We start from the raw sequence: 27,804 nt of genomic DNA on the forward strand, positions 1-27,804 counted from the left end.
TACTCTGTCAACTCAGGCTTTGATCCTGAGTTTTGAAATAACATCAGTAGCGAAAAGCCAATCACATGTTGTGGAACAGTGAAACTGCCATTCACTTCTGAGAGAAGCAGCACTTCTCTCCTCTGCAGAATATTATGAGATTGAAAAAATAAATAAGAATTTAAACAAATTTACACAGCAAAATTATGTGTGTGTGTGTGTGTGTGTGTGTGTGTGTGTATATATATATATATGTCTATGAAACTAAAAAGGACATGACAACTAAAATATGAAAAAAAAAAATCAGTAAAATTTATAAAATTTTAGTCAAGTAAATCAAGTAAAATTTGTGAAGTTAGTTTATATAGTTTATATAGAGCGTATCGGACATTTAAAGGTGCTCTAAGCAATGTCGGGTGACGTGACTTCTTGTTGACGTTTAAAGTATTTTCAAACAAAACAGAGGCTAGATAGACCCTCCCTCCTCCTCATCTGCACTGACTGGGCCTTCTTGTCAGTTATTGGCTGGAACAGTTAGTTATGTTTCGAGGAAGAGGGTTGCCACAGTTTGGTTTTGTTGTCATTATAGGGGGAGCCGGCCTTTGTGGTGCCTGGGTTGTCTGCATAAACCGCGTTTTTTTACAGTGTGTTTAGGGGACAGGCAGCTAATGGATAGTGAGAAGATGTTTGCTGTATATGACAAAAAATGTTTGGGCCTAAAAAACGCGTGACAACGCTTAGAGCACCTTTAAGCTCACATGTAGTCATTTTCCTAGCTTTATTGATTCTAATGCTTATTACCTTCCAAGAGGATCAAAAATAAGAAGATCTACTCATCTTTATGGCCTTTCTGTATGCAATAGTGCAGTTTTTCCACAAAATGTAACAAAAAAAACCCTGTAAAAAATCTGACCATATCTCTCCTATCCTTCACTCTCTCCACTGTATTCCCATCTCATACAGGATTGACTATACAATCATGCTACTTACCCACCAATGCATCCACAGCAACGCACCACCCTACTCACTACTCACAGAACAAAACTCTTCACACAATCTCCACTCTGGAAACAAAGCCCTTACAACACGTTTTTAAAGTTTGTGTAGAGAGAACTTAAGAGTTTTGTGTTAAAAGGGTAAATAACTTATGATCGTTGCAAAGATCTGCCATAAAGCCAAAACAATCTGTTACTTTAATTTCATATTATCACTGTAAAGCCACTTTGGAACAATCTACATTTATAAAAGTGCTTTATAAATGAAGATGACAAAAAAAAATGGCTTATTTATGAATTTATTAGCAAAAAATAAAAAGGACAATATCATTAACAGTTCTATTACCAAGTAAATGATGTGGTATAGAAAAAAAAAAGATTTAAAAATCTAACCACTACAACCCAGAATAAACAAATAAATGAAGTCACTGTAAACAGTCATATGTACTAGGAGTGCCTTAAAAAAAAGTAAGAATCATAAAAAAAAGAATAATTCCTGAAGTTCTGTAAAAGAAATTAAAAAAAAATAATAATAATTCACTAGCGAATAGAATTCACAGATTTCTATTCCCCCCACCCCCAATAAATTAACACATCCTACAAGTACAACATCCTACAGAAATTATAGTTCCCACAAACAAAAAATACAAAACTTAAAAAAATAAAAACATACAGTTGAAACAAAGAAGTCGGGGCAGCATTTCTTTTGGTTTCATTAGAATTTTAGAATAACGCACTTGTGGCTTCAAAACAACAAGACCCTCTAATGTGAAAAACAGACAAATACAGTTATATAAATACATCAAAATATGTTAAAACTGTTGTAAAAACATTCTTAGATTATAAAAAAAATGAATGCCAAATAAAAGTCTGTGTAAAAACTTCAATAATTTAAACATAAAAAAGCAAGCATACTCACATTATGTTTCAGCCCTGATCACACAATTTTTCTCTATTTTTTCCTACAATTGATTCATTTTGTTCATTTGTTCCAGCATCGATGAGTAATTATGTAATTACACGGTATAATTCACTAAAAAGTATAAATACTATAAAAATGTATGTACAGTACCCATTATTGTAAATCTTCAGCTTTAAGTTAGTGTTAAGTAATTTACAATATTTACAGAATTGACTTCTGTGGAAATGAGACTGGAGTGGAAGATATAGAGTAGCAGAAACCACAGAAGTCACACAGCAGGTGCCAGTCAGGAATAACAGTTACTAAGGCTTTGAAATGTGCATGCATTTGCCAGTCTTAATCAATGTCACTGAGGTCACTAACAGGTTCATCTTGGACATGGGTCAGATGGTTCATGGCACGGTTGAATGCGGTCTGAACAGCTTTGCGGATGGCTGAGGTGCGTCCCTCCATCATCTTAATCTTGTCGATGGTTTTGTCAATACCGAGAGGAAACATCTTGGATTTAGAAAGCCACTGCCTGGAAAAAGGAAACAGCACACACCATCCTATTTTATAAAACTTCCCCAGACACAAGTTATTTCCTTGCCTTTTTATTATTTTTGTGCTTTAATGAAGTTGCATGTTCAGCCAAGTGGCGTAGGCAGAAATTGTATTTTGTGTGGGCCAGTGAAAATGTGAGTGGGCCTATAGGTTTTCATAGAAAAAAAAAATACTTCAATAATAATTAACTTTAGAAAGTAGAAAAATTAATAGACAAACTGCAAAAACAGTAACACCTTTATATTCGGCAAATCATCATGTTCAACCAACAGAGCTCAATAAAGGCTGGACAAACCAGTGTGTAGACAATAACTTGTCTATTTTATTCAGGCTAGTCAGTAGTGCAAAGACAGTCCACCCGAAAATAAAGTAAGCTAAAATAATAATATCGCAGTTAGATCGGCGGGTAAACCCGCGTCAGGCAGACCGGGAGAGAGAAGCGGCCGCCACCAGCACCTGACTAGTCTTCTTGTGGGTTAATGAGTCTGAAGAACTGGCTGGGTGGACTCGATAGTTGAAGGCAGTGGCGTGTCTTCTTCCTCAACTCTCGCTTTTTCCAAATAGCACATTAAAGAAAGTTGTTTAGCCATTATTATGGCACCGCCGAGAGTTTTCCTATCGGAACTCCCAGCAACCATAGCAACCAATAACGTTCCGGAGGGAGGCTTTCTACAACTTGCTTCGACAGTTGCATTTTATTCGGCAAAACGAATTAAAAATACACAGCAGTCAACAATAAATCAGGTATATATTAATATATTTTCTTAAATACATTTGAATTATAAAAATAAACTAAAAATGTATTTTTATCAAACTTGCCTGGGCGGGCCAGTGAGTAGTGTGGGTGGGCCAGTGCCGCCCTTGCCCAATACTGGCTACGCCCCTGGTTCAGCCTTTTAGGTTTTTTTTTAAAATTCTGTACAAATTATGAAAAAAGCTAACAACTCAGTGATTGGATCACTCTACCACAGTAAAAGCTAGATATATGAACTGTGACACACTGTTGTCCGATAATGATTAAGTAACTGAAACCACTTTAAGAGTTAAGGCCATTGCACACAGAGTCCGAAATTCGCATCCGAAATTTTCGCACGTTAAAGAAAATTAGACCTTACGTTATGTCAATCACGCTTGCACACTGCCTCCGAAACTTTCGTTCGTCATTAAAAAAATCGGATCGGGTTCAATTTTCTGCGTTTTCCGCATCCACAGCCAGCATTTTGACAATTCAGGGCCGGGGGTAGCTCATTCCGCACATCATTCCACATGCTTTCAGTTTTGGTTTTCAATTCGATCAAGTGTTTATATGTTCTCTCGAAAGGAATAAACCTCCCCTTTCAATCAGATTGAAATTTCAAATCGATTAAGGTGTGATTGAGCAGCCAATTCGATAACTAAAGTGGGTACAATATATAACCTGTAGCCTATAACGTACAACTGTTCTGTCTGCCCAGCGCATCGCCGGGCCGTGTGTGTGTGTGTGTGTAAATTTTGAATCGCTATAATTTTGAAATCGTATAAATTCGCAATTCCTTGATAAGGAGGTGCTTCCTCTCGACGCAATTTCGGGATTGGATGGACCCAATATATTCCCTTTCGCTTACACTTTATTTTGATAGTCACTTTAGACATTCTACTAATTATAAGTAACTTTTCAACTACATGCCAACTAACTCTCATTAAAGTATTAGCATATTATAGTAGACTGTCAGGTTAAGGTTATGTGTTAGGCTTTGGGTTAGGAGGATAAGTTTACTTGTAGTCGCCAAGTTACTTATAGTCAGTTGAATGTCTGTTGGGGGACCAACAAAATAAAGTGTTAGCAGATATTAAGCTGACAATCTACTAATACTCTAATGACAGTTAGTTGACATGTAGTTGAAAAGTTACTTATAGTAAGTAGAATGTATAAAGTGGACTATCGAAATAAAGTGTTACCTCTCTTTATCTCTTTTCAATAAGAGAGAGGGCAACAAAATCATCCTCACTGCTTGACGAATCCATTTAGTAATTTTGCGGGGGGGTTTCCGCAAAGGTTTAATAAATGCGCATCGCACTCATTGTGCAAGGTTTCTGTGCGTGACAAATTTTTAGGCTGACGAACACGAAAACACATACGAAAATTTCGTACTCAGTGTGCAATGGCCAAACACTAATAATGTGTTACTTTTCATAATGAATAATTTCAAATAACCTCTAAAAATCTTACCAGCTACGTTTGTTGTCAAAGAAGAGAACAAGGTAAAGTTTCTCTTCGGACTTGTACTGCAACTGTTCTCCGATCCGTAGCACATTCAGCGGGGGCATTGGGATAGAGACTCCATTGTGCTGGCACCCCACACGTGGCATATGAGGGTCTATGATCTGTAATGAAACCGTAACGTTAAAGAACATGATGACAATCCTGGAAACAGTAAAATGACTATGACTGTACCCTTAATGGTTGAACAAGCGTTACTTTGATGAGAAAAGGCTTGGTCGGCAAAATTTCAATTAGTCGATTGATCATAGAACAGAAAAGGCTCCACAGGAAGTGACAAAGTCATGCACGGATAAATCGTTCACACGGTTGTCCATGTAGTAATTATATCGGGTAGGAAATCTAAATTGTAGTAGTTTAACTACTTTAACCACTTGACATGGCCGCTCACTTTAATAATAGTGCACATTTATCTAGATCAATGTTAGACACATAAACAATTGCACCATCTATTGTAGTCATGGAGTTTCAGATTTAAAATTTGTTTAATATGTATTTATATGTACGTTGATAGGGGGCAGCAAAACAAAATAAGAACAATAGGTTACTTAGTTTATTGCGTAAGTAAGATTACAGGGAAAACTAAATGATTGGACAAAATGGATTAGCGCCTCAATACGTTGGATTAGCACTTCTTATCCAACATATTGAACGTAAAAAACAAAAAAACAGAAATTGCAGATGGAGGCCAGGTAACTGAGCAGACAAGTGTCACTCATTCAGAAGAAGATAATTCCTGATGTGAGCTGTCAGCTTCGCTGCAATTTGGAGAGAGATCCACGTGAATCCCATTGTTCAATGGTGCAAGCAAAATAAAATCACTGTTCAGAGGGTCAAAGCTAGTCAATGGTCTAGAAAATGTAGAGGATTTGGCATTTTCCAATTAATGCATTAAATTATTATTAGGCTACTTTTTAAATTAAATTAATATTATACTTAATTTAATGTGCTGCAAGGATAAATATAGCTGCGAGCAGCGATTGCGGGCCCAAGCCGGTGGCACCGCAACACCGGGATGGCGGTACCGCAGGCTTTGGCCCTTCATCGATATATATATATATATATAAATATATTTATATTTTTATATATATATATATATATATATATATATTTGTGTGCCTTTAGGGTTATTCTGCAAGACGTGCAAAAATGTAACCTCGCTTTAACTGAGAATGAGGTTAGTGTTTTAAAATTAAGGAAAACATATATATTGAAAAATATAGCACATGAATTTTTAATTCTTTCAGATTCAATTTCCAATTTGTAGTTTACAAATTTATCTTACTTTTATTTAAAGCAAACTATACATTTAAAAGATGGGGGTTATATGCATATTTTGTCATTTTAAAAAAATACAAAATTGTTATGCAAAAAGACAAGGACTTGCAGGAAAAATCTACAGCCAGCCACACACACACACACACACACACACACACACATAAACACAGACACCAGCAACAAAAGCATTCTCACTCTAATAGACACATCCCCCTCCTCCACAGACACAGAGGCACGCAGAGAGAGGGAAAGAAGGAAGAGAGATTAATCCAAAACATCCACATTCAACCTGAAATATCTGACTTCCTTTTGTTCGGAGCTAATGACATTACAGTCAATAGAAAGTTGCCCAGCTTGATCCGAACATTTTACGTACCTAGTTTTATGATTGCAGGGAAAACTATGAAACCAACCCTCTCACTTTTGTCAATAGGTGGCGCTACTTAGCCACACACCACGCCCATTTCTGAAACTTAGCACGTCTACTGGCTGATAAATGTGATGTGTCTGACGAGTTTCATGCAATGTTAAGGGCCCCAAAAGTGCCCAAAAGTTAGCAGAATAATAATAATACGTAAGAAGAAGAAGAAGAAGAAGAAGAAATAATCCTAAGGAAAACAATAGGGCCTTCGCCCTTTCAGGGCTTGGGCCCTAATAATAAATAATCCCAAGGAAAACAATAGGGCCTTCGCCCTTTCAGGGCTTGGGCCCTAAAAATAATCGGAAGGAAAACAATAGGGCCTTTGCCCTTTCAGGGCTTGGGCCCTAATAATCCCAAGGAAAACAATAGCGCTCTGCCCCCTTTCAGGGCTTGGGCCCTAATAAGAACCCTTAGGAAAACAATAGGGCCTTCGCCCTTTCAGGGCTTGGGCCCTAATAAGAATCTTAAGGAAAACAATAGGGCCTTCGCCCTTTCAGGGCTTGGGCCCTAAAAATAATCGGAAGGAAAACAATAGGGCCTTTGCCCTTTCAGGGCTTGGGCCCTAATAATCCCAAGGAAAACAATAGCGCTCTGCCCCCTTTCAGGGCTTGGGCCCTAATAAGAACCCTTAGGAAAACAATAGGGCCTTCGCCCTTTCAGGGCTTGGGCCCTAATAAGCAATCTCTGATGCTCTAACAGCAGAGATTTTATCCATAAAAAAAACTGCAAAAAAATTGTCACAAGTTCTGTCTGAATAATCGAAACCAATAGGGCATGCAGGATTTAAAACTGTATTAAATCACACAAAATAATATTTTAGGACTGTACTGATTCTTAGAGATTAAATCGGAGAAATGTCGCGCCTTAGCCGCTTTGACAAATTATTGACAAGACACCATACACTCTCTAAGCATCTCAGACCTGTAGTCTATCTATCTTCCATATCCTCTGTGCCTGCCTCTGTTTTTGTCTAAGCAGTCGACTCTCATCATTGCACCTGGGCAGAGATACAGTTTTTTTATTTTACCCGTTTCCAGGAGGCAATCCAATCCAAAATATGATTATAGCCCAAATTGAAATCAGATAACAGCTCCTCTAAACCCCGAATAGATGGATTGCACTCAATAACTGGCATAAGGGCAGAGTACTGGTCAGAAAACTTAAAGGGGTCATGAACTGGCTTTTTAAAAATTTTTATATTGTGGTCTAACTTATGACGTTCCGTGTCTGGCCGTGTTGAAGTAGGCGTTGATCATCTTCTGCGGGGGGTGGTGTTTTATCCTCTTTGACGTCATAGTTCCCCACTTTGAAAAACGAGTCGTTTGCTGAGCCTGGTGTCGATAAAAGCTTTTATTGGACTAACAGGGACGTTTTCAGTTCTGAAAATTACAGGATATTCTTATAATATGATGACCTCTTAGATGTCAAAAGCTCAAGGAAAATTTGATTTCTCAGTTCATCACCCCTTTAAGAGGCAGAACAAGCATTAATAGCTCGAGCTCGACGGTCAACTGACACAGGGTCAATAGGGAGCCCAGCAAATGTGACATTAGATATAATAACAAAATGATCTGAGAGCCCCATGTTCTTAATAGTCAGCTCACCACCCGGTACACCCCAGGACAAAACCAAATCAACAGTATGCTCCTGCTGTTATAAAAAGAAAAAAATCTTGTACCAAGTACTTCTCAGGGCAGCAAATACGAATATTAAAATCACCTAATAACAAAGCTATCACAACGAGTAATCGTAGAAGATAAAATCTCTAGATAAAAGACAAAATCTTGCACCTCAAAACTAACAAACTTATCCTCTGTAAACAGCCTGCATTTAAAACAATTCTTAATTTCCATAATCCCACTCCGCCCCCCATTCCTTGGAGAGTTCAGATAATTATAGTCTCTAGGTGATGCTTCAGAGAGGGAGATCCAGTTACAATCACTGTAAAATTCAGTCATTAAAAAAAAGTCTAAATCTCATGAAGAGATAAGATCATTCATTAAAAATGCTTTGTTACTAATAGATCTTGTATTGAAAAGGGCCATCTTCACATTAGTACAGGCCGATTTCTGTAACAATGGCACATACTCCAAAAAAACTAAGATTTAAGAAGGTTTAACCCCCCTCTTCTTAACACGACATAGAGAAACTTTGTAGTGACAAGAATGTCTCAAAAGCAACTCAGGTGTTTTGTTGTTGGATGTAAGAGTGAACAAAACATGTCTTAATTTACTCCCAACATCAGAGCCACTGAAGACACAGTGGATTCGTTTTAGTTTTTAAGGGAATGCACCCCCATATACCTAAATTTGTTTCTGTCTGCGCAAATCATTTTACACCAGACTGCTTTGTGAACGAGGGTCAATACAATGGGACAATACAAAACCGGTTTTGCTTAGTTGGAAGTTGTTACTCGAGGATGGATCAGTACCAACTGTTGGTGTTACAGATTAAAGTTTCTGGATAGATACTGGTCACGGCAGTAAAAAAGGGAGAGCAAGGACTTTATTACAGTTCATTGGAGGTGTTGGATATAAAGTTTACCAGTTTATTACGCATCAAAACGCATAAGGTTTGTATATATTTGTCTACTTTTAGTTGTAACGAGTTTTTATGTGTAATTCGCTGCGTATGTTGACAATAAAGCAAGAGAGAAAGAATGTGGATAGAATGTGGATAAGACTTTGTTGTGCACTTCTTGTATGGTGTATTCAGCTCTATGGTGATTTGCTGGAATGAAAATGGACACTTCATCTTTTATGTACTTCAAACTTCAACTCATCAGTTTAAGTTTTGCACATCATTCGGCCGGTGTCCACTAAAACAGGCTTGTACTAATAGTGGATTAAAGCAAGATGACCACAGTCAATAACTAATTAAACTAAATACCTGTTCTATCTCCATATATTCTCTGGTTCTGTAGGCATCTTTGTCTAAATCCGGTTTGAACTGAACACCGCTAATGACAGTTTCTGACATTTTCAGTGCACGATATTGTCCTGTTTTAATGAGCTCTCGAAGCTCCGCCCACTTCTTGAAAGGGGGCCGGGAGCACCAGCTCATTTGCATTTAAAAAAAATACAAGACAAAAGAATGGTGTGTTTTTTGCTCACCCCCAAAAAGTGACAATTTTAACATGCTGTAAAAAAAGACTTTTTAGCTAAAGAGTCCAGCCAAATTGGCATGTAATCCAGAACTAATAAGAACTGCAGGGCTCCAGACTAACTTTTCCACTGGTTGCACTGGTGCTGCCAACTTTCTCAGTTGGTCGCACCAGCATATGATTTGGTCGCATGCCATGGTATTAATCAATGCATGCTGATGAATAGTGGTTTTAATGGACCAAAGCTAGCAAAAGCTTTCTGGGTTGCAACATAAATACCTGTAATATATTAATTATCATTGCCAAATTTCAGGATTTTCATGGATTTTGGCCAGTAATTTTAATCTGGAATTTTAAGCATTTTACATTTTAATTATATACATTTTATATCTATTTACATTTAAATCATATTCAAACTATCTATCTATCTATCTATCTATCTATCTATCTATCTATCTATCTATCTATCTATCTATCTATCTATCTATCTATCTATCTATCTATCTATCTATCTATCTATCTATCTATCTATCTATCTATCTATCTATCAGCATCATCTTTCTATCTTTTAAAAATCATTAAAGAGCCCCTATCATAGCATTTAAAATTTTCCTATTTTTGTTTCACGAGTTCCCAAAAACAGTTTAACATGCATGCAAGGATAAAAAACACTTTATTTGTCTTATAATATGCATTTATTTTTAACTGATTTGCTCACCGACTCCCAAATGATTCGTACAACGACTCATTTTTCCAAACCACTCCTTTGCGTGACGCTAATCGGCGGTGATTGGTCAAATGACAGACTCAGTCAGTTATTGTTTGTTAGCATAACGCACAAACATATTGATAAAGCACATATTGGAAAACGGCACTCTTACTGATGTGAGATTCTAATATAACATGATATAAATATAAGGCAAAAACTAATTTTGGGGCATACCTATAACCATAGACATAATAAATACATGCCTATAACTGCTAACATCACGCAGTGAAAAACGAGAGACAAATGCGATGTCAGCTCACACTCACAGTGCCTCGTCCATCGTTAAAACAATAGAATATCATAATAGACAATACACATCGCACACCGACGCACATAAAGAATTAACTTACGACTGAACTGACATTTGCCAACTTTCTTCTCACCTCCTCTCCTCTCTCGCGTGCAGGAGACGGACGTTATTCTGCCGCTAATGTGACGCGAATTGTCACGTGAACAAGCAAATCCACAAAGATAGATAAAAGTTAATACGTACGCAAATTAGATGGTTTTAATTTGGAAAACATTAAGATATGACTGTCGAAGAGTCATCTAAAATTTAAGACCTTTCATACCTAAAAAAATAAGACTTTATAAGACTTTTAATGGCCTTAAATTTTAAATATCTAATTTAAGACTTTTTAAGACTTTTTAAGGACCCGCGGGAACCCTGGTAATTTACACACACATACACACAAGCGCACACACATACTTATTGCGCCTTCCCTCCTCGCGCCCCGACGCTACAAAACCGTTCAAAACCCATAAAAGCAACAATTATTAATAATACTTACAGGTTGTGATTCATAGGAGGAAGCTGATCCATATACACTGCGTAAGTAAGTTACTGAGGCCTCCTTCAGGAACAACCGCTTGCGAATCGTCATTTGAATTAATTTATGTTTTTGAACGATTCGTAATTAAAATGATGAGAACACAATCGGGCTATAGTATACTGTTGTGGTATCGTTGCAAATATGAACTCTAACCACCGATTCTTCACATGCTCGTCCCTGGTAAATGAAAACAAAGTGGCTAAACTATCTTTGCATTGTAGAACACAGCGTCTTCTCGACATGATGCTATGATGAAGTATTTGAATGTGTAGACTTCAAGTTTACACTTCCTTCTGCGCGCGGCTAATATGTATCTACGTCACGATGCAACAGCTCTCGCTTTTGAAAGACAATAACTTTATATACGGTGCACTTTCAGATATAAATATTTGCAGGGTGTTTTCATTCCCTTAGAGCTATATTCCACACCATATGAACAGTCATTTTCAAAAATCCATGATAGGGGCTCTTTAAACATTCAAATGTATGCATTCTATATCTCTACATCTATATCTGCATTTCCTTTTCCTCAGTCAAGCGATTACTCTCATCTAACCACTGAAAAGACGTAGGAAGGGGCACGCTGTTTCGTGAGACATTTTCATTTTTATATGCCTTCATTTGTGAATTCGTAATTGGCGCGTTCCACCATCAGTGTGCAATGCGCGTGATGTCTACGTTCGTCTAAAAATAAACTGCACGTGTCTTGCGGAAGAACACTGTAGCCGGAGCTACTTCTCTCCATTAATGTCTATAGCAAGTCACGCAGGCACTGGGCAACTCCGCATCCGAGTCGACCCGGGATAAAATAGTCTGAATATAAACACTTATTATAGGCGTACCGTAGTGATTCAGGATAAGTCAAAAACACGGTTTGGAAAATGGATTCATGATGTAGCCTAGTAGCCTACTCGTTCATTTTGAACGCAAGTTACAGACTGCAGCAGCTGATATAACGGCGTTCTGTTGCACGAGCGTACACTCGCACATATGCGACCACATAAAATTTTAACTCGCAGTCGCACATTCTCAAAAAATGATCGCATATGTGAACAATTTGATCGCAGTCTAGAACTCTTGATTACATGACAGCTGCCTAACAAGCTCAAAAAAATGTTCAAACTACAATTGTTATATTTTTAAATATTATAGAAAGCATGGGAGATGCATTAGTAATGACCCGAAATTTCATCCCACAGAAAAAAGGTCATCCAAAATTGGGAAAGAAAAAAAATTCTTGGCCGAAATTTAACAGAAACCATTTCTTTAAAAAAATCCAATAAAAAAAAAAGACAAATAAAGTATAATAATAGATAAAAAGTGTGAAGTTATATTTTGTATGTAAACAGTGACCAATGATGCATAGATGTTATATTGATAGCAATAAAGTTGAGCTTACAGTTGAGACACCCTCTCTCTATTTGTGTGTGGAGAGCGACTCATGGAGAAATCCAAACAAACAAGTTCATCAGGACAAAATTTCACTAAAGCTTATGGAAGCATAACTGTAGTAAAAATGTACTTTAGTCTCCATTCCCAATCGTTATTCCTAAGTTATTAGTGCATCAATAAAAAATACTGTAAGTGTTTACACTCTCTCTTGTGCAAAGAATTAACGCTATACGTGATAGAACAGAAACAATGTCACATTTTACTTGTGTCTGTAATGTCAAAACTTTGACAATTTTCAGTATTATATAGAATAAATAAAACATAACATGAAACGTTTTTAAAAGCAGATTTCTGTAGATGGGTTTCATGAGTATCTTTAGATAGAAAGATAGAAAGCTTACACGATGTGAATAAGGGAGGAAGAAAGGAAGATAATAGCTAGTGCACATGCACATGCACAGAAATAGCTAGTGCACATGCACATGCACACTCAAACTCACCAGGGCAGGGTAGGAGGGGTATCCACTACATTTAGCCCAAACTAGTTTGAGAGGTTCCAGCATAACTGTGGCAGCACTAGCGGGCATCCAAATGCTGCTGTTGCCAACTTCTATGAAAGCAGGAATATCAACAAAACATGTTATGACGGCGCAAACATTCAACCATGATACTGACAATTACTACACAGGGTCAAGACTATTAAATATCCATGAGGTCTTACTGATTGCCAGAAGAAAAAAAATCTCAATATTTTAGATATCGCATAGTATTTACACTGAAATGTCAAGACTTTTTTTAAACACTACCAAACTACGATAGACAATAAGATTCATAATGTTACATAAAGTTTTCATGGATTCATACATTTCTAATTAACTAGACAAGGAACTAATGCAAGTGTGTGTAGTTTATGTTGTAGAACAAATTATGTTTACCACAGGCTTTACTTTACTCAGAAAAAAAGAAAAGGAAAAAACATCTAAAACGGCATAGGAAAATCCCAAAGAGACCACTGGCGCATTAGTCTTCCGAGTTCTGACGTTATCCCTGAGCCACTCTATTTTCAGTTGCGATGATAAATAAAATAGCCGACTTGCTAATACAATACCAACTTGTTAATAGAATTATTGAATTAAAAACAATATTACTCACAATTGTGAAGATCAACACAGCTGTGATTACATTTTTCATTGATTGCAATGGACAATTTGCACAGGTGGCAAACACATCAGTAAAAAGAATAGAAATGAGGATACCTTACCAGCAGCTATTCTAGCAGCTTTGGCGAAATTTCTACTCTCGATACAAGCAATAATCTCACTCTTGTCCTCCACTGTGTTCCTCCGGATGAGGGCCGGCTTTCCCTTCCCACACTTCGGAAGATTAAGTGCAATACTGCTAAAGACAGAGAAAACATGATGGAGTGATGTGGGAGATGAGCTCAACAAAATGACAACAAAAAAACACACATGAAAATAAGAATAGTGCAGGGGATACAGGGGCTATTTAAGCACTTGATAGACACACACACACTCACCTAAAGGATTATAAGGAACACATGTTCAATTTCTCATTAATGCAATTATCTAATCAACCAATCACACTGCAGTTGCTTCAATGAATTGAGGGGTGTGGTCCTGGTCAAGAAAATCTCCTGAACTCCAAACTGAATGTCAGAATGGGAAAGAAAAGTGATTTAAGCAATTCACCTTTGGCTAAGCCCCGCCCCCCCCTTAGTTACTGTTGCTACATTTGCCTACAATTTGCTCACCAAAATTGGACAGTTGAAGACTGGAAAAATTGTTGTGACATTCAGATGGTAGAGTCAGAATTTGGTGTAAACAGAATGAGAACATTGATTCATGCCTTGTTACCAATGTGGTGGTGGTGTAATGGTGTGGGGGATGTTTTCTTTGCACACTAGGCCCCTTAGTGCCAATAGGGCATCGTTTAAATGCCACGGCCTACCTGAGCGTTGTTTCTGACCATGTCCATCCCCTTATGGCCACCAAACCAATAATCAAACATGAAAGGCACAAATATTTGGCAGAAAAAAAAACACATTTCATGTAGTCCATATTTATTTTTTGTCTAATCCTAATTCAATGGAAGGTGTAATTTTTGTGAATATTTTGAGAAACTGTTAAAAAAAACTCAAGTACAATTAGTAGACAATCTATTAGTAAAAAAAACTATTAGTAGACAATCCTTATATTATTATTGTGTATTGTAAATGACTTGTAAATGAAATGTAAATTCTTAAAAAGGGATCTCAAAAACATGGACAGAATGTGGCTGTCACATGACAAATATTCCCAGAACAGAGCACCCATGAGCCAAGATGGCAGTCTGCAGGTTGTATATTTTCAGGTATTCATGAACCAGTTAAACAACTGCCATTGAGTTTAGTCCCTTGGAAAGTATGAGATAATACCAATTCTTTTGTCTACACTAGTTCATGTAAAAAACAAAAAATAGACTACATTACATAAGCACAATGCTATTGAAAGGAAATGGAATGTCAGTAGCTGCGTTTCCATTACCCTTCAATTTGCGCAAATTGAAATTGCGAAATGAAAATACGCTCAATGGAAACACGTCAATTTCACAAAAACTCCCGTTTATCGCAAAAAAGTTTACACGCTCACATGAGGAGGTTTTTCAGGCAATTTGAAAAAGGATTTTTTCGCAAAACTGCAATGGAAACGGATTTTGCGCATTTACAGTCACCTGACTTAGAAGAAGGAGTGTGTTTTAGGTCCGTGTTTTAGGTCCGTGTCCGCAAATAATAATAATAATTATCATCATTAGCCTATTATAACATTTATTAGACTACATATGAGGAAGACGCTTTTATCCAAAAAAGGAACAAAGCAATTCATCACATCTCATTTATAGTACAGGTTGGACAATAATAGGGCTAAGATTATCACAAATAAACACTCGATTTTGTCCAATATCCAAGAGTGTGTGCGGAGTTTGGAGCACGCACTGGATGGCAGACAGGCGCTGGTGCGCCGTAAACACTTTCATTTTCCCATCAACAGTGGAATCAACTTAAATACACTATCATTTCTGGTTATACAGAAAATAATAATGCATATTCGCAACTTCTTTTATTTGTGTAATGTAACAATAACAAGAAAACGTTGTGCTTTTGTAAAATAACATAAAACAATCAGGCGCGCTTTATGACCTTTGTGAACTGGAGCACGAGAACTGAACTAATAGCCTTTATAGACTAAAGCTTTAAATGTCCACTTTAAAAAGAACAAATTCAAATCGTAAATTACCTTCTGATTATGTAATCCGTATGAAAGGTGCAGTTCTCTCTAAAGGTGCATCTGGAGATTATGTTTTTAGCTCGTTATTTTTTCAGATGCATTTTTAATAACTCACTCACTCACTCAGCCTACAGCACTGCGGGGAAAATATCATAAATATCCATGTTCTTCTAATTTGGCCTTAGAAAACCAGTAAAATCTACATTTTTCCCATATTAATTTGTGAATATTTTAAATGTTTTAAAGGGGGAAAAAAGTCATAAATAAATATCTGAAAATTCATTGAGATGTATATAGCGCAGCTATTGGTGTGGTCAAACTAAAATGTTGGTGTTCAACTTTGCGTTTTAAAAATACAACAACCATTCATTTTTCGTTTTGCAACGACCGTTCGGACATAATGAGATAAAGAGTTTTTATTAAATTCATTTAAAAAAAAAGAAACAATAATTACAGAAATAGCCTCTCTAAACCTCAAAGAAATGCCATCAAGACATCGAAGCAGAAATAAGGGAGAAACACCAGGAACTCCATGTCTTTCCCTGCCATTAATGCTTGGATAACACACCACGTCTCCTTCCATTAATAATAATAATGTCTAGAGCGGTGCATGGCTGTGAAATAGGTTATAAACCTACCAACGTCCGTTGCCATGATTTTTGTAATGACTTATTGCGAGAGGAAAAAAAAAGACGTTTTAGTCGCATAACATCGGTTAATGGAAACACCGTCATTTCGCAATAGTTTTTTATCGACATTTGATAAATATCGCAAAAGTTTTGCGCAAATCTTTAATGGAAACGCGCCTACTGTCACAACAGTAAATGTCATCCTCTCAAAAGTTCTCTTTCAACTACCCACCTGTTGCTGGAAGACATGCTTGATTCAGAAGCGCACCTGCGACGAGGCTCCAACTGCCTGCTAGAAGACAACTCCTCCTCCTGATTCAGGCCAAACCCGTTTGACAGCCCTAAAAGACACAAGGAAGAGTGAGAGGGAGCACTTTTACAAAAGTGCTAATGCTATTAAAGGGATAGTTCACCCAAAAATTAATTAGCCCATGATTACCCTCAAGTAATTCTAGGTTTACATGCCATTCTTCTTTCAGTCGAATACAGACGGAGAAAATTCCTGGCTCTTCTAAGCTTTATAAATGGCAGTGAATGGCTGTTTCTGTTTTGAAGTCCATAAAAGTGCATCTATCCATCATAAAAGTGCTCCACACGGTTAATAAAGGCCTTCTGAATCCATGCAATGCGTTTAAGAAAAATATCCATATTTAAAACTTTACATACTGTAATCATTTTTTAATATAACTCTGATTTTATTAGTCTGAATGAAAAATGTCATATACACCTAGGATGACTAAAGCCTAGTTCACACTACGTGATTTTAAGCCCGATTTAAGCCCGATTTGCAAATCGTTGAGTCGCCGACAAGTCAGGGTGTTATCGCGTGCAAATCGCGGGCGATTAGCGGACGATTAACGCTCGCCAATCCGTTAGTGTGAAAGAGCCAACAACGCACCAAAGACAGCTCGCAGACAGCTCGCAGACAGGTCACCGAGCTCAGAAAAATATCTAGCATGCTAGATATCTCGAGCAGTCGCGCGACTCAATCTCAGTGATGTCATGAGTACAGCCAATCATAGCAACGCATGGGTTGAGGACACCAGGTAAATCTTACTTTTTCTTTTTTGCATTTTTTTTCTCAGAGCAGATCGTCGAGCAAACAGTGTGCAGCACTAGTTTCTGTCTGACGTCCATATTCGCGTGTTATGTTCTTCTCTGTAGTTTCGCGTCATTTCTGGTTCGTTTTATTGCGTGGTTTTTCGTTACAAAACATGGTTTCTAGACCAGATAGAATCGTGTTGTTGTCAACTCGTTATTTGTTTGATTATTTTCAGGATTTAGACCGTACTATAGTACTGAAACAGCTCTCATTGAGTCACAAATGATATGCTCTTATCATCCGATCGTGGTTGTATCTCTATGCAGTGCGTTGTTAACTCGTGTAGTGAGTTACCTCCTGTTGTGGATCAATCACGTTGTGTTGTGTGGTGTGAACAGCTAAACAACTTGAACACTCATGATTTCACTGAGAGCAAGTCATGTAATGTGAACTGCACAGTTCAGCCCAACATTTTAAAATCATGTAGTGTGAACTAGGCTTTAAGGGTGAGTAAATCATGGGCTACTTTTCATTTTTGGATGAACTATCCCTTTACTTCGCATTTATATCAATTACAATGGCCTTGCCCTTTTTTAATCTTTTCCTGCAGATTCTACCTTTGTCCAGCCGTTTGATGGGCGATTGGTCCTTACAACTGTCTCCACTGGCACTCCGTGGCCTCTTCCTGGTGTGGAGCAGCGTCTCCAGGCGTGGTATGACGACTGACAGGAATGTTTTTGTACCTAACCGAGAACTGCCTTTGGGAGTTTCACCATCATCCACGGACTCATGAGGGCTTGTGCTTTTTGTTTTGCGGAAAAGCACAGAAGTCCGTCGGTTTACTGGGCTTGATAGCTCGGCCAGAGTTGATGTAGCTACCACACTAACATCGCTGTCCTCTATCTGCAGATGGGAGTGTCCATTGAGTGATTGGGAAACGCTATCCTTGCGGCGTCCGGGTTTGTCGGGGTCGGGGCAGGGTTCTATAGGTTTTAGGGTGGGTGGCTCAGAGTGACTTCCCACATTCATGAGGGGCAACAGTGAAACAGATGGCTCAAGCTTAGGTGGGACAGATTTATCACCTGCCATGAAACAAGGAGATACTGTCACACATTGTATTAACTGCCAATGCATGGCATTTTTACATTTTCTCAGAAAAACGCGAGCTGTATTGTAGGTGGTTGTTGAAAGGACGATGCTATCCAGTAGCTTATGTGTGTTTTCGGCACATGCAGTAGCTAGAACAGGGTTTCTTGCTCTTGGAAGGGCCAGGCATGCAAAGTTTAGCTTCAAGCCTGATCAAATTCATCTGCTTGTGATTTTCTAGGTATGTTTGATTAGGGTTGAAAGGACAATGGCACACCAGGAACATGATGTTCCAAAGGTGTTCCAAAGAGTGCTCCATAGTAGGGCTGCACAAAACCGGCAAAAACTTTTTCTGTGATGTACATATTGCAATATGAAACAGGTGACTTGAATAGCTCAATTTGGAAATAATCGTTCTGATTTTGTAGGTGATTGCATCTGCATTATATATATATATATATATATATATATAATTAAATATTATAAAACAGCTTTAAAAAATAAATTTATGAATTATTAAAATCTGATAAGAACACATAAAAAAGCCATATCCCAATAATGATTTTATTTCAATAAATCATGCATGCAGCCCTTTTCTAAAGAGTGTTTTTAGAGAATTGTTCATAGACCACAATCTTCGGTTCAGCTAAAAATGAAAATTTCCTAATTATTTACTCACCCATAAGCCATCCAAGATATCCATGACTTTCCTTCCTCACCCGAAGAGAAATTAAAGGAATAATTACCTTAAAAATGAAAATTCTGTCATTATTTAATCACCCTCAAGTTGTTTCAAACCACAATTGATGGACACCATTGACTTCCATAGTATTTTTTTTCCTACAATGGGAATCAATGGGGTCCATCAACTGTCTGTTTACCAATATTCTTCAAAATATTTACTTTTGTGTTCAACAGGAGAAAGAAATTCATACAGGTTTGAAGCAACTTGAGGCTGAGTAAATGATGACAGAACTTTAATTTAGAAGTGAACTATTCCTTTAAGGTTTTGAAGGAAAACATTTCAGTTTTTTTCTGCATGTAATGCAAGCAAATGGTGCAAAACGCAGTCTACATCACAAGTAACCATTTCCATGTGCTCATGTCACATGCGAGGCTGTGAACTCAACCCTCACGCCTTGAGGTGAGTAAATTACCAGGAAATTTTATTTTTTGGTTGAACCATTCCTTTAACTGATGCACGCACTTCAACTTGATTTCCTGTTAAAACTGGACACAAGAATAGAATTCACAGCAATGTGAATTAAAAAAAAAAAAACAAGTAGATTAAAAAAATAAATCAACAAACCTGAACTAGAGACAAAGAAACAAGGGGTCTGAAATATCTCTTTTCAAACCTCATCTATCCTGAGCTTTTCTTTCCCTCAAGTCCAATATGCTCAGCTCATTTAGAGTTTACTCACAGTGGCAAAAGTTAGAATTAGAATGCTTATATACCACATTTAATATAAAAATATTTCCAAGTGCGATTGGTAAAATTGTCTCAATTTCAAACGTTAAGTGCACTTAACAGAAACGCAAGAAAGAGACTTGCAAGCAGAATATGTTCAACCATGCTGATGGACTCCATTGTCGGGCCAACAGTTGGTTCATATAAGGTTTTGGGAGTCTCTATTAAGGAGTTCAGTCAGCGCAGTCTCATCCAAAGACGTCATACAACTGATGCTTTGACCATACGTCAACATCCCATGTTTTAGGGTACCCTTTAACGTCAGTTAGATGACGCTATCTAATCCTAACCCTACCCCAGACCTAAACCTACCCGCGTCATCTGACGTTAACTAACGTTAAAGGTAATGCGTCAGTTGGATGACACCCCAGGATTGTCATATAACTGACGTTAAATGGTACCCTAAAACATCGGATGTTGACGTATGGTCAAAAGCATCAGTTAGTTGACGCCTTGGGATGAGACTGTGTTAGTTTAATAAGGGGTGTTTGATATAGGATTCATACAAAACATGCAGTGTTCTCTAGTGTGAACTTCAAGACCAGGGTCTTGAAGAGTCTAATTGATTAGAAAAGCATTATCACATCTGGAGACAGACAGTGGGGCATGTTTAGCTTTTATTGTCCTGTCCAATGTGCTATCCAATTGGACGGAAGAGAGGGGGTAGGGATCAGAAAAGCTGGGACTCTAACTTGGGACAATGATGATATCTCAAAGTGTTGCCCACAAGGCTTTTGATTAATGTTTAACTGGTTAATAGCAAGAAAACATCAAACCAAGATATTTCAAACAAACCTTTTTGAAGGATATGGCCAGCTTGTTCCTCAGCAGGAAGAGCTTTCCTCAAACTCCGCTCCATCCTCACATCACCAATGATTTTCTTGAGCAGCTTCAGTCGTCTGCTCCGTGACGGGCTACATTTCATAGCTGTAGTTAGATCCAACTTTTCTAGTAGCTCCCTCAGCTGCTCTTCAAATGACATCTGCTCCCGATTGGCTGGAACCAATAACCGGTCCACTGAAAGAAGAAGAATTGTTTATTGATTGATTTGATAAAATCTAGGGATGGGAACAGGACTTTAATGGTTCTGATTCCACTTCAAGAATCACTAATGGAATTTTTAAATCAGAATGGGTTTTAAGGAAACAGTAAATTGACCAGACCAGTCAGTACATTTAGGAGTGATATTTATAAAGAAATGCCATTGCTTAGACACAAAGAGCCAGGCGGCGGCATAAGTGTTTTTTGCTGGGGGGGTTTTTTTTGTGTTTTTTTTTTTTTGTTATTTAAAGAGTGTGTGTTAGTAATATGTGGTTATAGGCAAATCCACAACGCGAGTACACTTTATCCCATAGATGGTCTGCTTGTGTGCTTCAACCTTGTGCACAAGCAGATCCTTTTCCTTGCTAGAGAAGTGTTAGTTTTTTCTGCTTGCAAATTCCGCCATGTAAAATAGCGCCGAGCACAACTGTCTTTTAAAGGGAATGGGAGATGAGACTCTGATTGGTTTATTGCACGTTACACCAAAAACACACCCATTACTCATTAAGAGAATAGGGACAATGCACCGGGAGCACCGACAAAAGAAAAACAGTGGGTGAGTGTTTGATTCACAATTTGTTTTACATGTTAATACAGAAAATTATTTTACACCCCCAAATAAGGTGCAGTGAGTTTGCTTTATGTCCATTAGTAATTCAATTTTACATGCAGTTCCACGTCATTTTGATATTGCAAAAACCTTGTGGCTATGATAAATTGCCACAAGCACAAATTGTCACTGTGGCTGGTGGCCAAAAAAGACATTTGTAGCCTGATCAAAATATTAGTAAGTTTGTGCATTTACCATCTTCCCAGGAGAAAGGTGCGGGTGGCTCAATCTTGGGTTGTTCAAGCAGGTGCATGCCAGTTTCAAAATCGAAGCCAATTGTCTGAACATCTCGACGAGTTTTTCTGAGCACAGCTCCACCCTGGTCTCTCAATCTAACAGCAGCCCTGTAGAAGTACGAATCCTTGCCATTGTACTTCATGCAGTTTTCAACAATGAGATTGAAGTCTGCTTCAAATTCATCCAGATATTTGTAGCCTTGTGCATCAATGCGTTTGCTCATGGTGGAAAAATCCATTGGGTGTATGATGTGGTCCATATAGTCAGGCACCTGTGAGCAACACACAAAATAAGGATGAAATTGAGATCAGTGAAAAAGACACTAAAGCCTCTTCTATTTACCTGTATTTTCAAGTCATTGATCAATAGAAGAAACTTCATAAAATTTTGCAAGTGCTCAAAAATCAGGTATGGGCTGAAATTCAGAATTAAATTTATCAGAATCAGATCAGAATCAGATAACCACTACTAATAATCGAATTCATCACACAGTGTTTGTCAGTGTGTGTTTCGGCACCAAAAAAAAAAAAAGCAAATGAAAGAAAGTGACGAAAGAGGAGAGAAATGGAAAAGGGTGGCAAAGCGAGATTAGGAGGGAGAAAAGGACATGAACGGTGTCAGACTGTATGGCAAAATATTTTTTTTTTTTTTCAATATTGGCTAGATTAATATTTGTCAAACAAAAATTCTGCTCATTTAGCTTTAATCCACAATGGTTAAATGGTTTGTTTAATTAAGAGAGTACACTAACCTGATCATGAAAAACTCCTGGTTTGCTAAAATAATTAAACTAAATATAATTAATTATGTATACAAAAATAAAAATATTTATTTTATCAGGATGAGGCCGTGAGGCACTGTACTTGATGCAACAAAGTGAATGTTGTAAAACAATTTGTACTTTGCAATTTGCAGGTAATACAGCTGGTTGGACGCTATGGGGTGCTATGGGGTAATTTTTGTTGTTCAATGGCTGCAATGATCCAAGACAACTCAAGTTCAAACTGACTTTTTTCATTTTTTTTTTTTTTCATTTTAAATACATTAAATAAACTTAAAATTAATTTATTCTAAAAAAAAATAAATAAATAAGTGCAACACGATTAAGTTTGGTCATCCCTTGAATGGTCTTCAATGCAGCTAGACTAATACCTTGACAGTGTATAGGTTCACTCACTGTATTATTAATTGTAACAGATCCGGTTACCTGAATGACCCACTGACTTTTCTTAAATGTGTCTCTGACCTCGCACAATCGTTAAAGTCAAATAAAAATATTTGTAATTTTGATATATTTCATAATTTTATCATTTTGATACATTGGTAAAGAAAATATGACTTTCAATGGATTAATTTAGCTGAATTTATCATGGGTTGTAGACTCTTTATTAGGCAACTATTCATTATTCAAGGCTTATTTATTCATTGAGCTATTGATGAGAGCTGTTATTTTAACTTCACATTTGTCCGCTTTTACCTGATATACAGTCAACCAAAATTTTATTCAGACACCTTCAACATTTCCCACATTATCACCTATATAAACACTATAGTTAAACTATGTAAATATGAGAACTCAAGTTTTCAAATCAGTTGATATTTCGCTGTTCGCTGGATTCATCTCACAAATGAATTAGGTTGAATACCTGTCGGCTATTAAATTTATGTACACAATTTGATAATACCAATTTAGGTCAACCAAATATGAAGCAATGCTTAATTTTGTTAAGCAATTAAAGAAAGAACACTTAAGAAAAACATGGCCAGGTCAAAGCCCACAGGTCACAGTTTATTTTTCTATTCTTTCTCATTTGCATTAAATTAACTATAGTGTATTGCACCCACGAGTAAAAAAAAAAAAAAAATATATATATATATATATATATATATATATCTCTGTGTGTGTGTGTGTGTGTGTGTGTGTGTGTGTGTGTGTGTGTGTCTGAATAATTTTTGGTTCGTCTGTATATTATACACCCTGATTTAGCTTATAAAATTCTCCAAGCAGGTGTTTTGCTTGAAAAGCGTGCTTGGGCTGTTTCTTCAAATACATTTCTATTAAATTTCGACACTTAAGTTACAATAAAATTTATAAAATACTTTTTATAAGTAGATTATGCAAAGTGAAATGCCTTCCAACTTCTTTTAAAGTTAAGGAAACAGCAGACCAACCTCTTTAATGCTGACAGGCTTTGCAAAAATGTGTGCCTGGTCTTTCTCCTGTAACTGATCAAGCACAGCCTTCAGAAGGACTGTGAAAGGAGTGAGTTGGAACTCCATTAAAGTCTCCTGAAGCTTTATCTGCAACAGAATCATGCGAGTCATCATCCAAGAACACACACATGCAAACATTAAACATTAGCAATACAAATGCTTATCTTGATCTCGTACCTCCTCTCTCTTGAGTTTCTCTCTCTTCCTGATGAGCTCCAGCAGGAGTCGTGCTCGCTCAAGGTCGTGTCTCAACCGTTGCCACTCTTTTAGCTGCTCCTTCAATGCTTGAGTCTCCTCCGATTGTTTCTGTCGTTACAATGGTTTAAAGTTTGATAATAAACTATTATCAATAGGGGAGTAACAATATCCTCATGTTACGATTTGATACTGAACTCACAACAGAATATTATCACGATTCTCCAAGACATATGGTAAAAGGTTAACATAACAATGTTCTGTTGATTCAAATGCTAAATCTGATATTAGATTGTGGGTGTAAATAAATAGGCTTGGACTATGGAAACCCAATGCACAAGAGAATTGATACACCAGAATAAAATTGTTCATGATTCTGAAGCTGAAAATACAGAATTATTTTAGACGAATATGCATGTACTCTGTCACTGACAAGATATATTTAAAAAAAAGAATACTCTTTACTGGTAACATAAGACATTTGGCATTATTAGGACCCACAAATATTCACCCATTGCATTATGGTACTGTGGCACTTTGTGGTACTGACACACTAAAACTTTTTCCTCACACAGTAATTTTTATTTTGGGTGTAACTATACACAAACAATAAATATTGTCAATATCCACTATTGATGCTTTTTTGTTTTGCAATATATTGGAACACAATATATTGTTACACCCATAATTATTAATATTCAAAATGTGCTTAGGCATTATTTACCGGCTGTGTGTTTCTCTGGGAATGTAGGCTAGTTTGGAGGCGTCTGTTGAGCGGCACACCATTCCTTGACTGTCTTTTAAGGGTCCAATACTTCAAGACAAGTTCGCCAAATGCCGCCACCTTATGTAAAGAAACTTGATTGAGGATTGTGTTTAACCTGTAGGAGAATGACAGTGTACAATGAAGTGAAATATTTGAAACAATCTTGCAATCTAGTAACTAATGTTAAAAAATAGCACTGAAATTTAAAAGGGCTTAAAAGGGTCTAAAATTTCAAACTCAACAGATTTGAACATACCTTTCAGATGAAAAGATGGGTATAGACACAGAGGGAACTGGGGCTACAACATCTAACTCATTGTTTTTTAGTCTCTTCTGCTTTTTTAATCCTGTCCTGCTCTTTTTGTCCACCGACTGACAAAGTCTGTAATTTGTCTTAATGTCATTATATATTGTAAGAGGTTTTTTAACAGAGCCGCTTGGGGTGTGGGCCCCACAGTAAGCGGTCTTTTTTACTGACAACGTTGGTAAACCTGAGTCAGTCAACTCTTTAATGGGCTCCATCTTCATAAAGAGACCGGCCTTCTGCGCACAGCTAACATGGAAAGCGGTGTAGCAGTTGGCTTTGTGGCACTGGATACAAGCCCCAACTCCTTTTTCTTTACAGAGGTAGCAGGTAAGCTTCCACCGAGCAGGTGGGATGTTTGAGACACCATCGATAGGCTCAATGAAGACCGTATTGGAGAACCCAACCTCCGGAACCCATAAAGCACAAACCACGTGTCCCCATCGGTCATCTTCCGTCTTTTTGACCGCTCCTCCTTTGTTAGGGCAGAGGATACAGTTAGCAGGTTGTGTTGGAGACTGAAGACAATGTCGGCAAAGCCACTGGCCCTCTGGAATATAAGGAACACCATAACAATCCTGATGAACGGCTAGGTTGCACATATCACAGAAGAGGATGGCATTGCTGTCCATGCAATCTCCATCCATACATATGCAGCAAACAGCATCTTCATCAATTAAGGACTGGAGGTTCTGTTGGCCCTGACTCTCTAAGAATGATTCTTTTTCAAAACGGTCAAGAAGGAATTCGAAGGCATTGGGGGAAACCTGGTTAAGGCCTTCGCACTTTCTTTTGTCGTTGACCAGCTCGAGCCAGGCATGGTCTTCTTCGTCCATATCATACTCCACCTCCTCGTTCAGCTCTTCTGAAGTTTTCTCCTCATACTTGTAGTATGTAGAAGGTCTGCGTGGGATTGGAGGGAGATTGTAATCCACTGTGCGGAATTTGGGCTCGGGAAGTGCGCAATCTTGTCCCGAAGCCTTTTGAACTGTGACAGCAGCGTTCTTTTTCTGCTGGTTGTTTCTGTGTCGTACAGGACTTACCAAAACCTGCTGGTGTTTTTCAGCATTCTCCTTATTGCTGGTGCACTCTATAATTTCCTGCGCAATGGGATCCTCATCAGTTATGATGTCGAGCTTGTCAAAGATGCTGATCCGGTGCAGCCGGCCATCGACTTCAAGTTCCACCATCATCTGGGCCTGTGCGCGAGTCAGTGTCTCGTGGTTTGGGGAATGTCTGATGGGACAAGGCAGCCGCTGGGGGGTGTAGTATACTTTGTTAGGCAGAGATTTTCTTTTCATTGGGAATCCTTACAAAGCTGAAAAGAGAGAACTACTGTTATTCCTAACACAAAACAGTGCAGCAGAATAAGTCAAACCACACTTATTTACTTGACTGCTTCTAAATAACTTAATGTTGAAGAGAAAGTTATTCAAGCCTGCAGGGTTGTCATGTTACAATGATAGCAATACCCTTTTACGTTCAATACATACCACAGCAGTGCAATGCATTTATAATTATACTGCAGTTTTACCACGATATTATTAAGGTACTACAAGAGAACATTGATAACTAATGCTTCAAGTGTAAGCATTTTCGGGAATTATAGGTGAGACTTTACAGATGTACGATTCCAAACATTCTGGTCATTATATGTGCGTTGCAAACATTCGATTAGAAGCTTCTTTTTTGAACATCAGGGTCGCGTTTAGGCATCGTCTATCCCTTTAAATGTGGTCTAGGCAGGCATTTCCTTATGTTTTGAGACACCATAACGAAGCACATTCAAACGTTATCGCTTTATACTCCCATGCATTATTAGAACAGGTGCACCCCTGCAAATCGTAAATCATTGACCGATATTTTAGGATCATATTACCTCTGATGGATAAAAAGAGGAGCAGCTTTCTAACGCGACGGCGAGATGGCCTGCAGTGATTCCGTACACAATGTTCTCATCCAAAGCCCACTGATTTAGTTCTGCATGGATAAATCTGGAATGCGGCAGAACCTTAAGCACAGCGGCCGCCAGGACTATAAAACTGGATTAATAATCACTAGGAGAAAACTTGGTTTAAGTGCCATTCTGTGTCGGCAGTGTCGTTTCCTTCCTTGCAACGGGCGGTGAGTCGATACGATTCTGCGCCTCCAACCAACAACAATGCGGATGGTTCACTACGAATGGACGTCCTACCCGCAACGCGCTACGTCATGACGTACAAGCTTGGGCAACATTACTTCATTGTTGTGAACATGATTTCATTGAGGAAATGTACTTTATTTATTGGGTTCTATTTCCAGACAACTTTTATTTTCGATAAAAAGTTCGTTGTAACTTTCCAAAGAAAGAAAGTGCAAGGAAGGATGATTATAAAATGTGTGACTTAGTTTTATTCAATTAGTTTATACTACTGCTCTTTTTTATTTGCA

General features: G+C 37.7%; 1 protein-coding gene across 3 annotated transcripts; it reads right to left on the reverse strand.

Annotated features, from left to right (window-relative positions):
- Nucleotides 1–1,257: 1,257 nt before the first annotated feature.
- brd1a (bromodomain containing 1a) lies at nucleotides 1,258–27,553 on the reverse strand. Of its 3 annotated transcripts, none has more exons than XM_039660229.2 (13): nucleotides 27,254–27,552; nucleotides 25,327–26,692; nucleotides 25,029–25,185; nucleotides 24,287–24,415; nucleotides 24,068–24,196; nucleotides 21,854–22,166; nucleotides 20,803–21,024; nucleotides 18,068–18,532; nucleotides 16,641–16,749; nucleotides 13,757–13,890; nucleotides 12,996–13,105; nucleotides 4,649–4,803; nucleotides 1,258–2,416 (listed from the first exon to the last, which is right to left on the reverse strand). In XM_039660229.2, exons 2-13 carry the CDS (start codon nucleotides 26,673–26,675, stop codon nucleotides 2,233–2,235), a joined length of 3,456 nt encoding a protein of 1,151 aa, XP_039516163.1. In that variant the 5' UTR covers nucleotides 26,676–26,692; nucleotides 27,254–27,552; the 3' UTR covers nucleotides 1,258–2,232. The 3 variants fall into 3 exon arrangements, with proteins under 3 accessions (XP_039516163.1, XP_039516162.1, XP_039516164.1); XM_039660228.2 differs by having other exon boundaries at nucleotides 13,757–13,893; XM_039660230.2 differs by lacking the exon at nucleotides 18,068–18,532 and having other exon boundaries at nucleotides 13,757–13,893; nucleotides 27,254–27,553.
- Nucleotides 27,554–27,804: the final 251 nt, after the last annotated feature.

The sequence above is a fragment of the Pimephales promelas genome, chromosome 24, assembly GCF_988280905.1.
Source record: "Pimephales promelas chromosome 24, fPimPro1.hap1.1, whole genome shotgun sequence".
NCBI lineage: Eukaryota > Metazoa > Chordata > Actinopteri > Cypriniformes > Leuciscidae > Pimephales > Pimephales promelas.

Excerpts from the sequence above, each read along its gene's own strand:
- brd1a (XM_039660228.2), bottom strand. The coding sequence starts at position 26,675 with ATGAAAAGAAAATCTCTGCCTAACAAAGTATACTACACCCCCCAGCGG. Across the intron at positions 24,197-24,286 it reads AGAAACTCAAGAGAGAGGAG|ATAAAGCTTCAGGAGACTTT; the intron begins GTACGAGATCAA and ends ATTCTGTTGCAG. Across the intron at positions 18,533-20,802 it reads TGGCCATATCCTTCAAAAAG|GTGATAAATCTGTCCCACCT; the intron begins GTTTGTTTGAAA and ends GTTTCATGGCAG.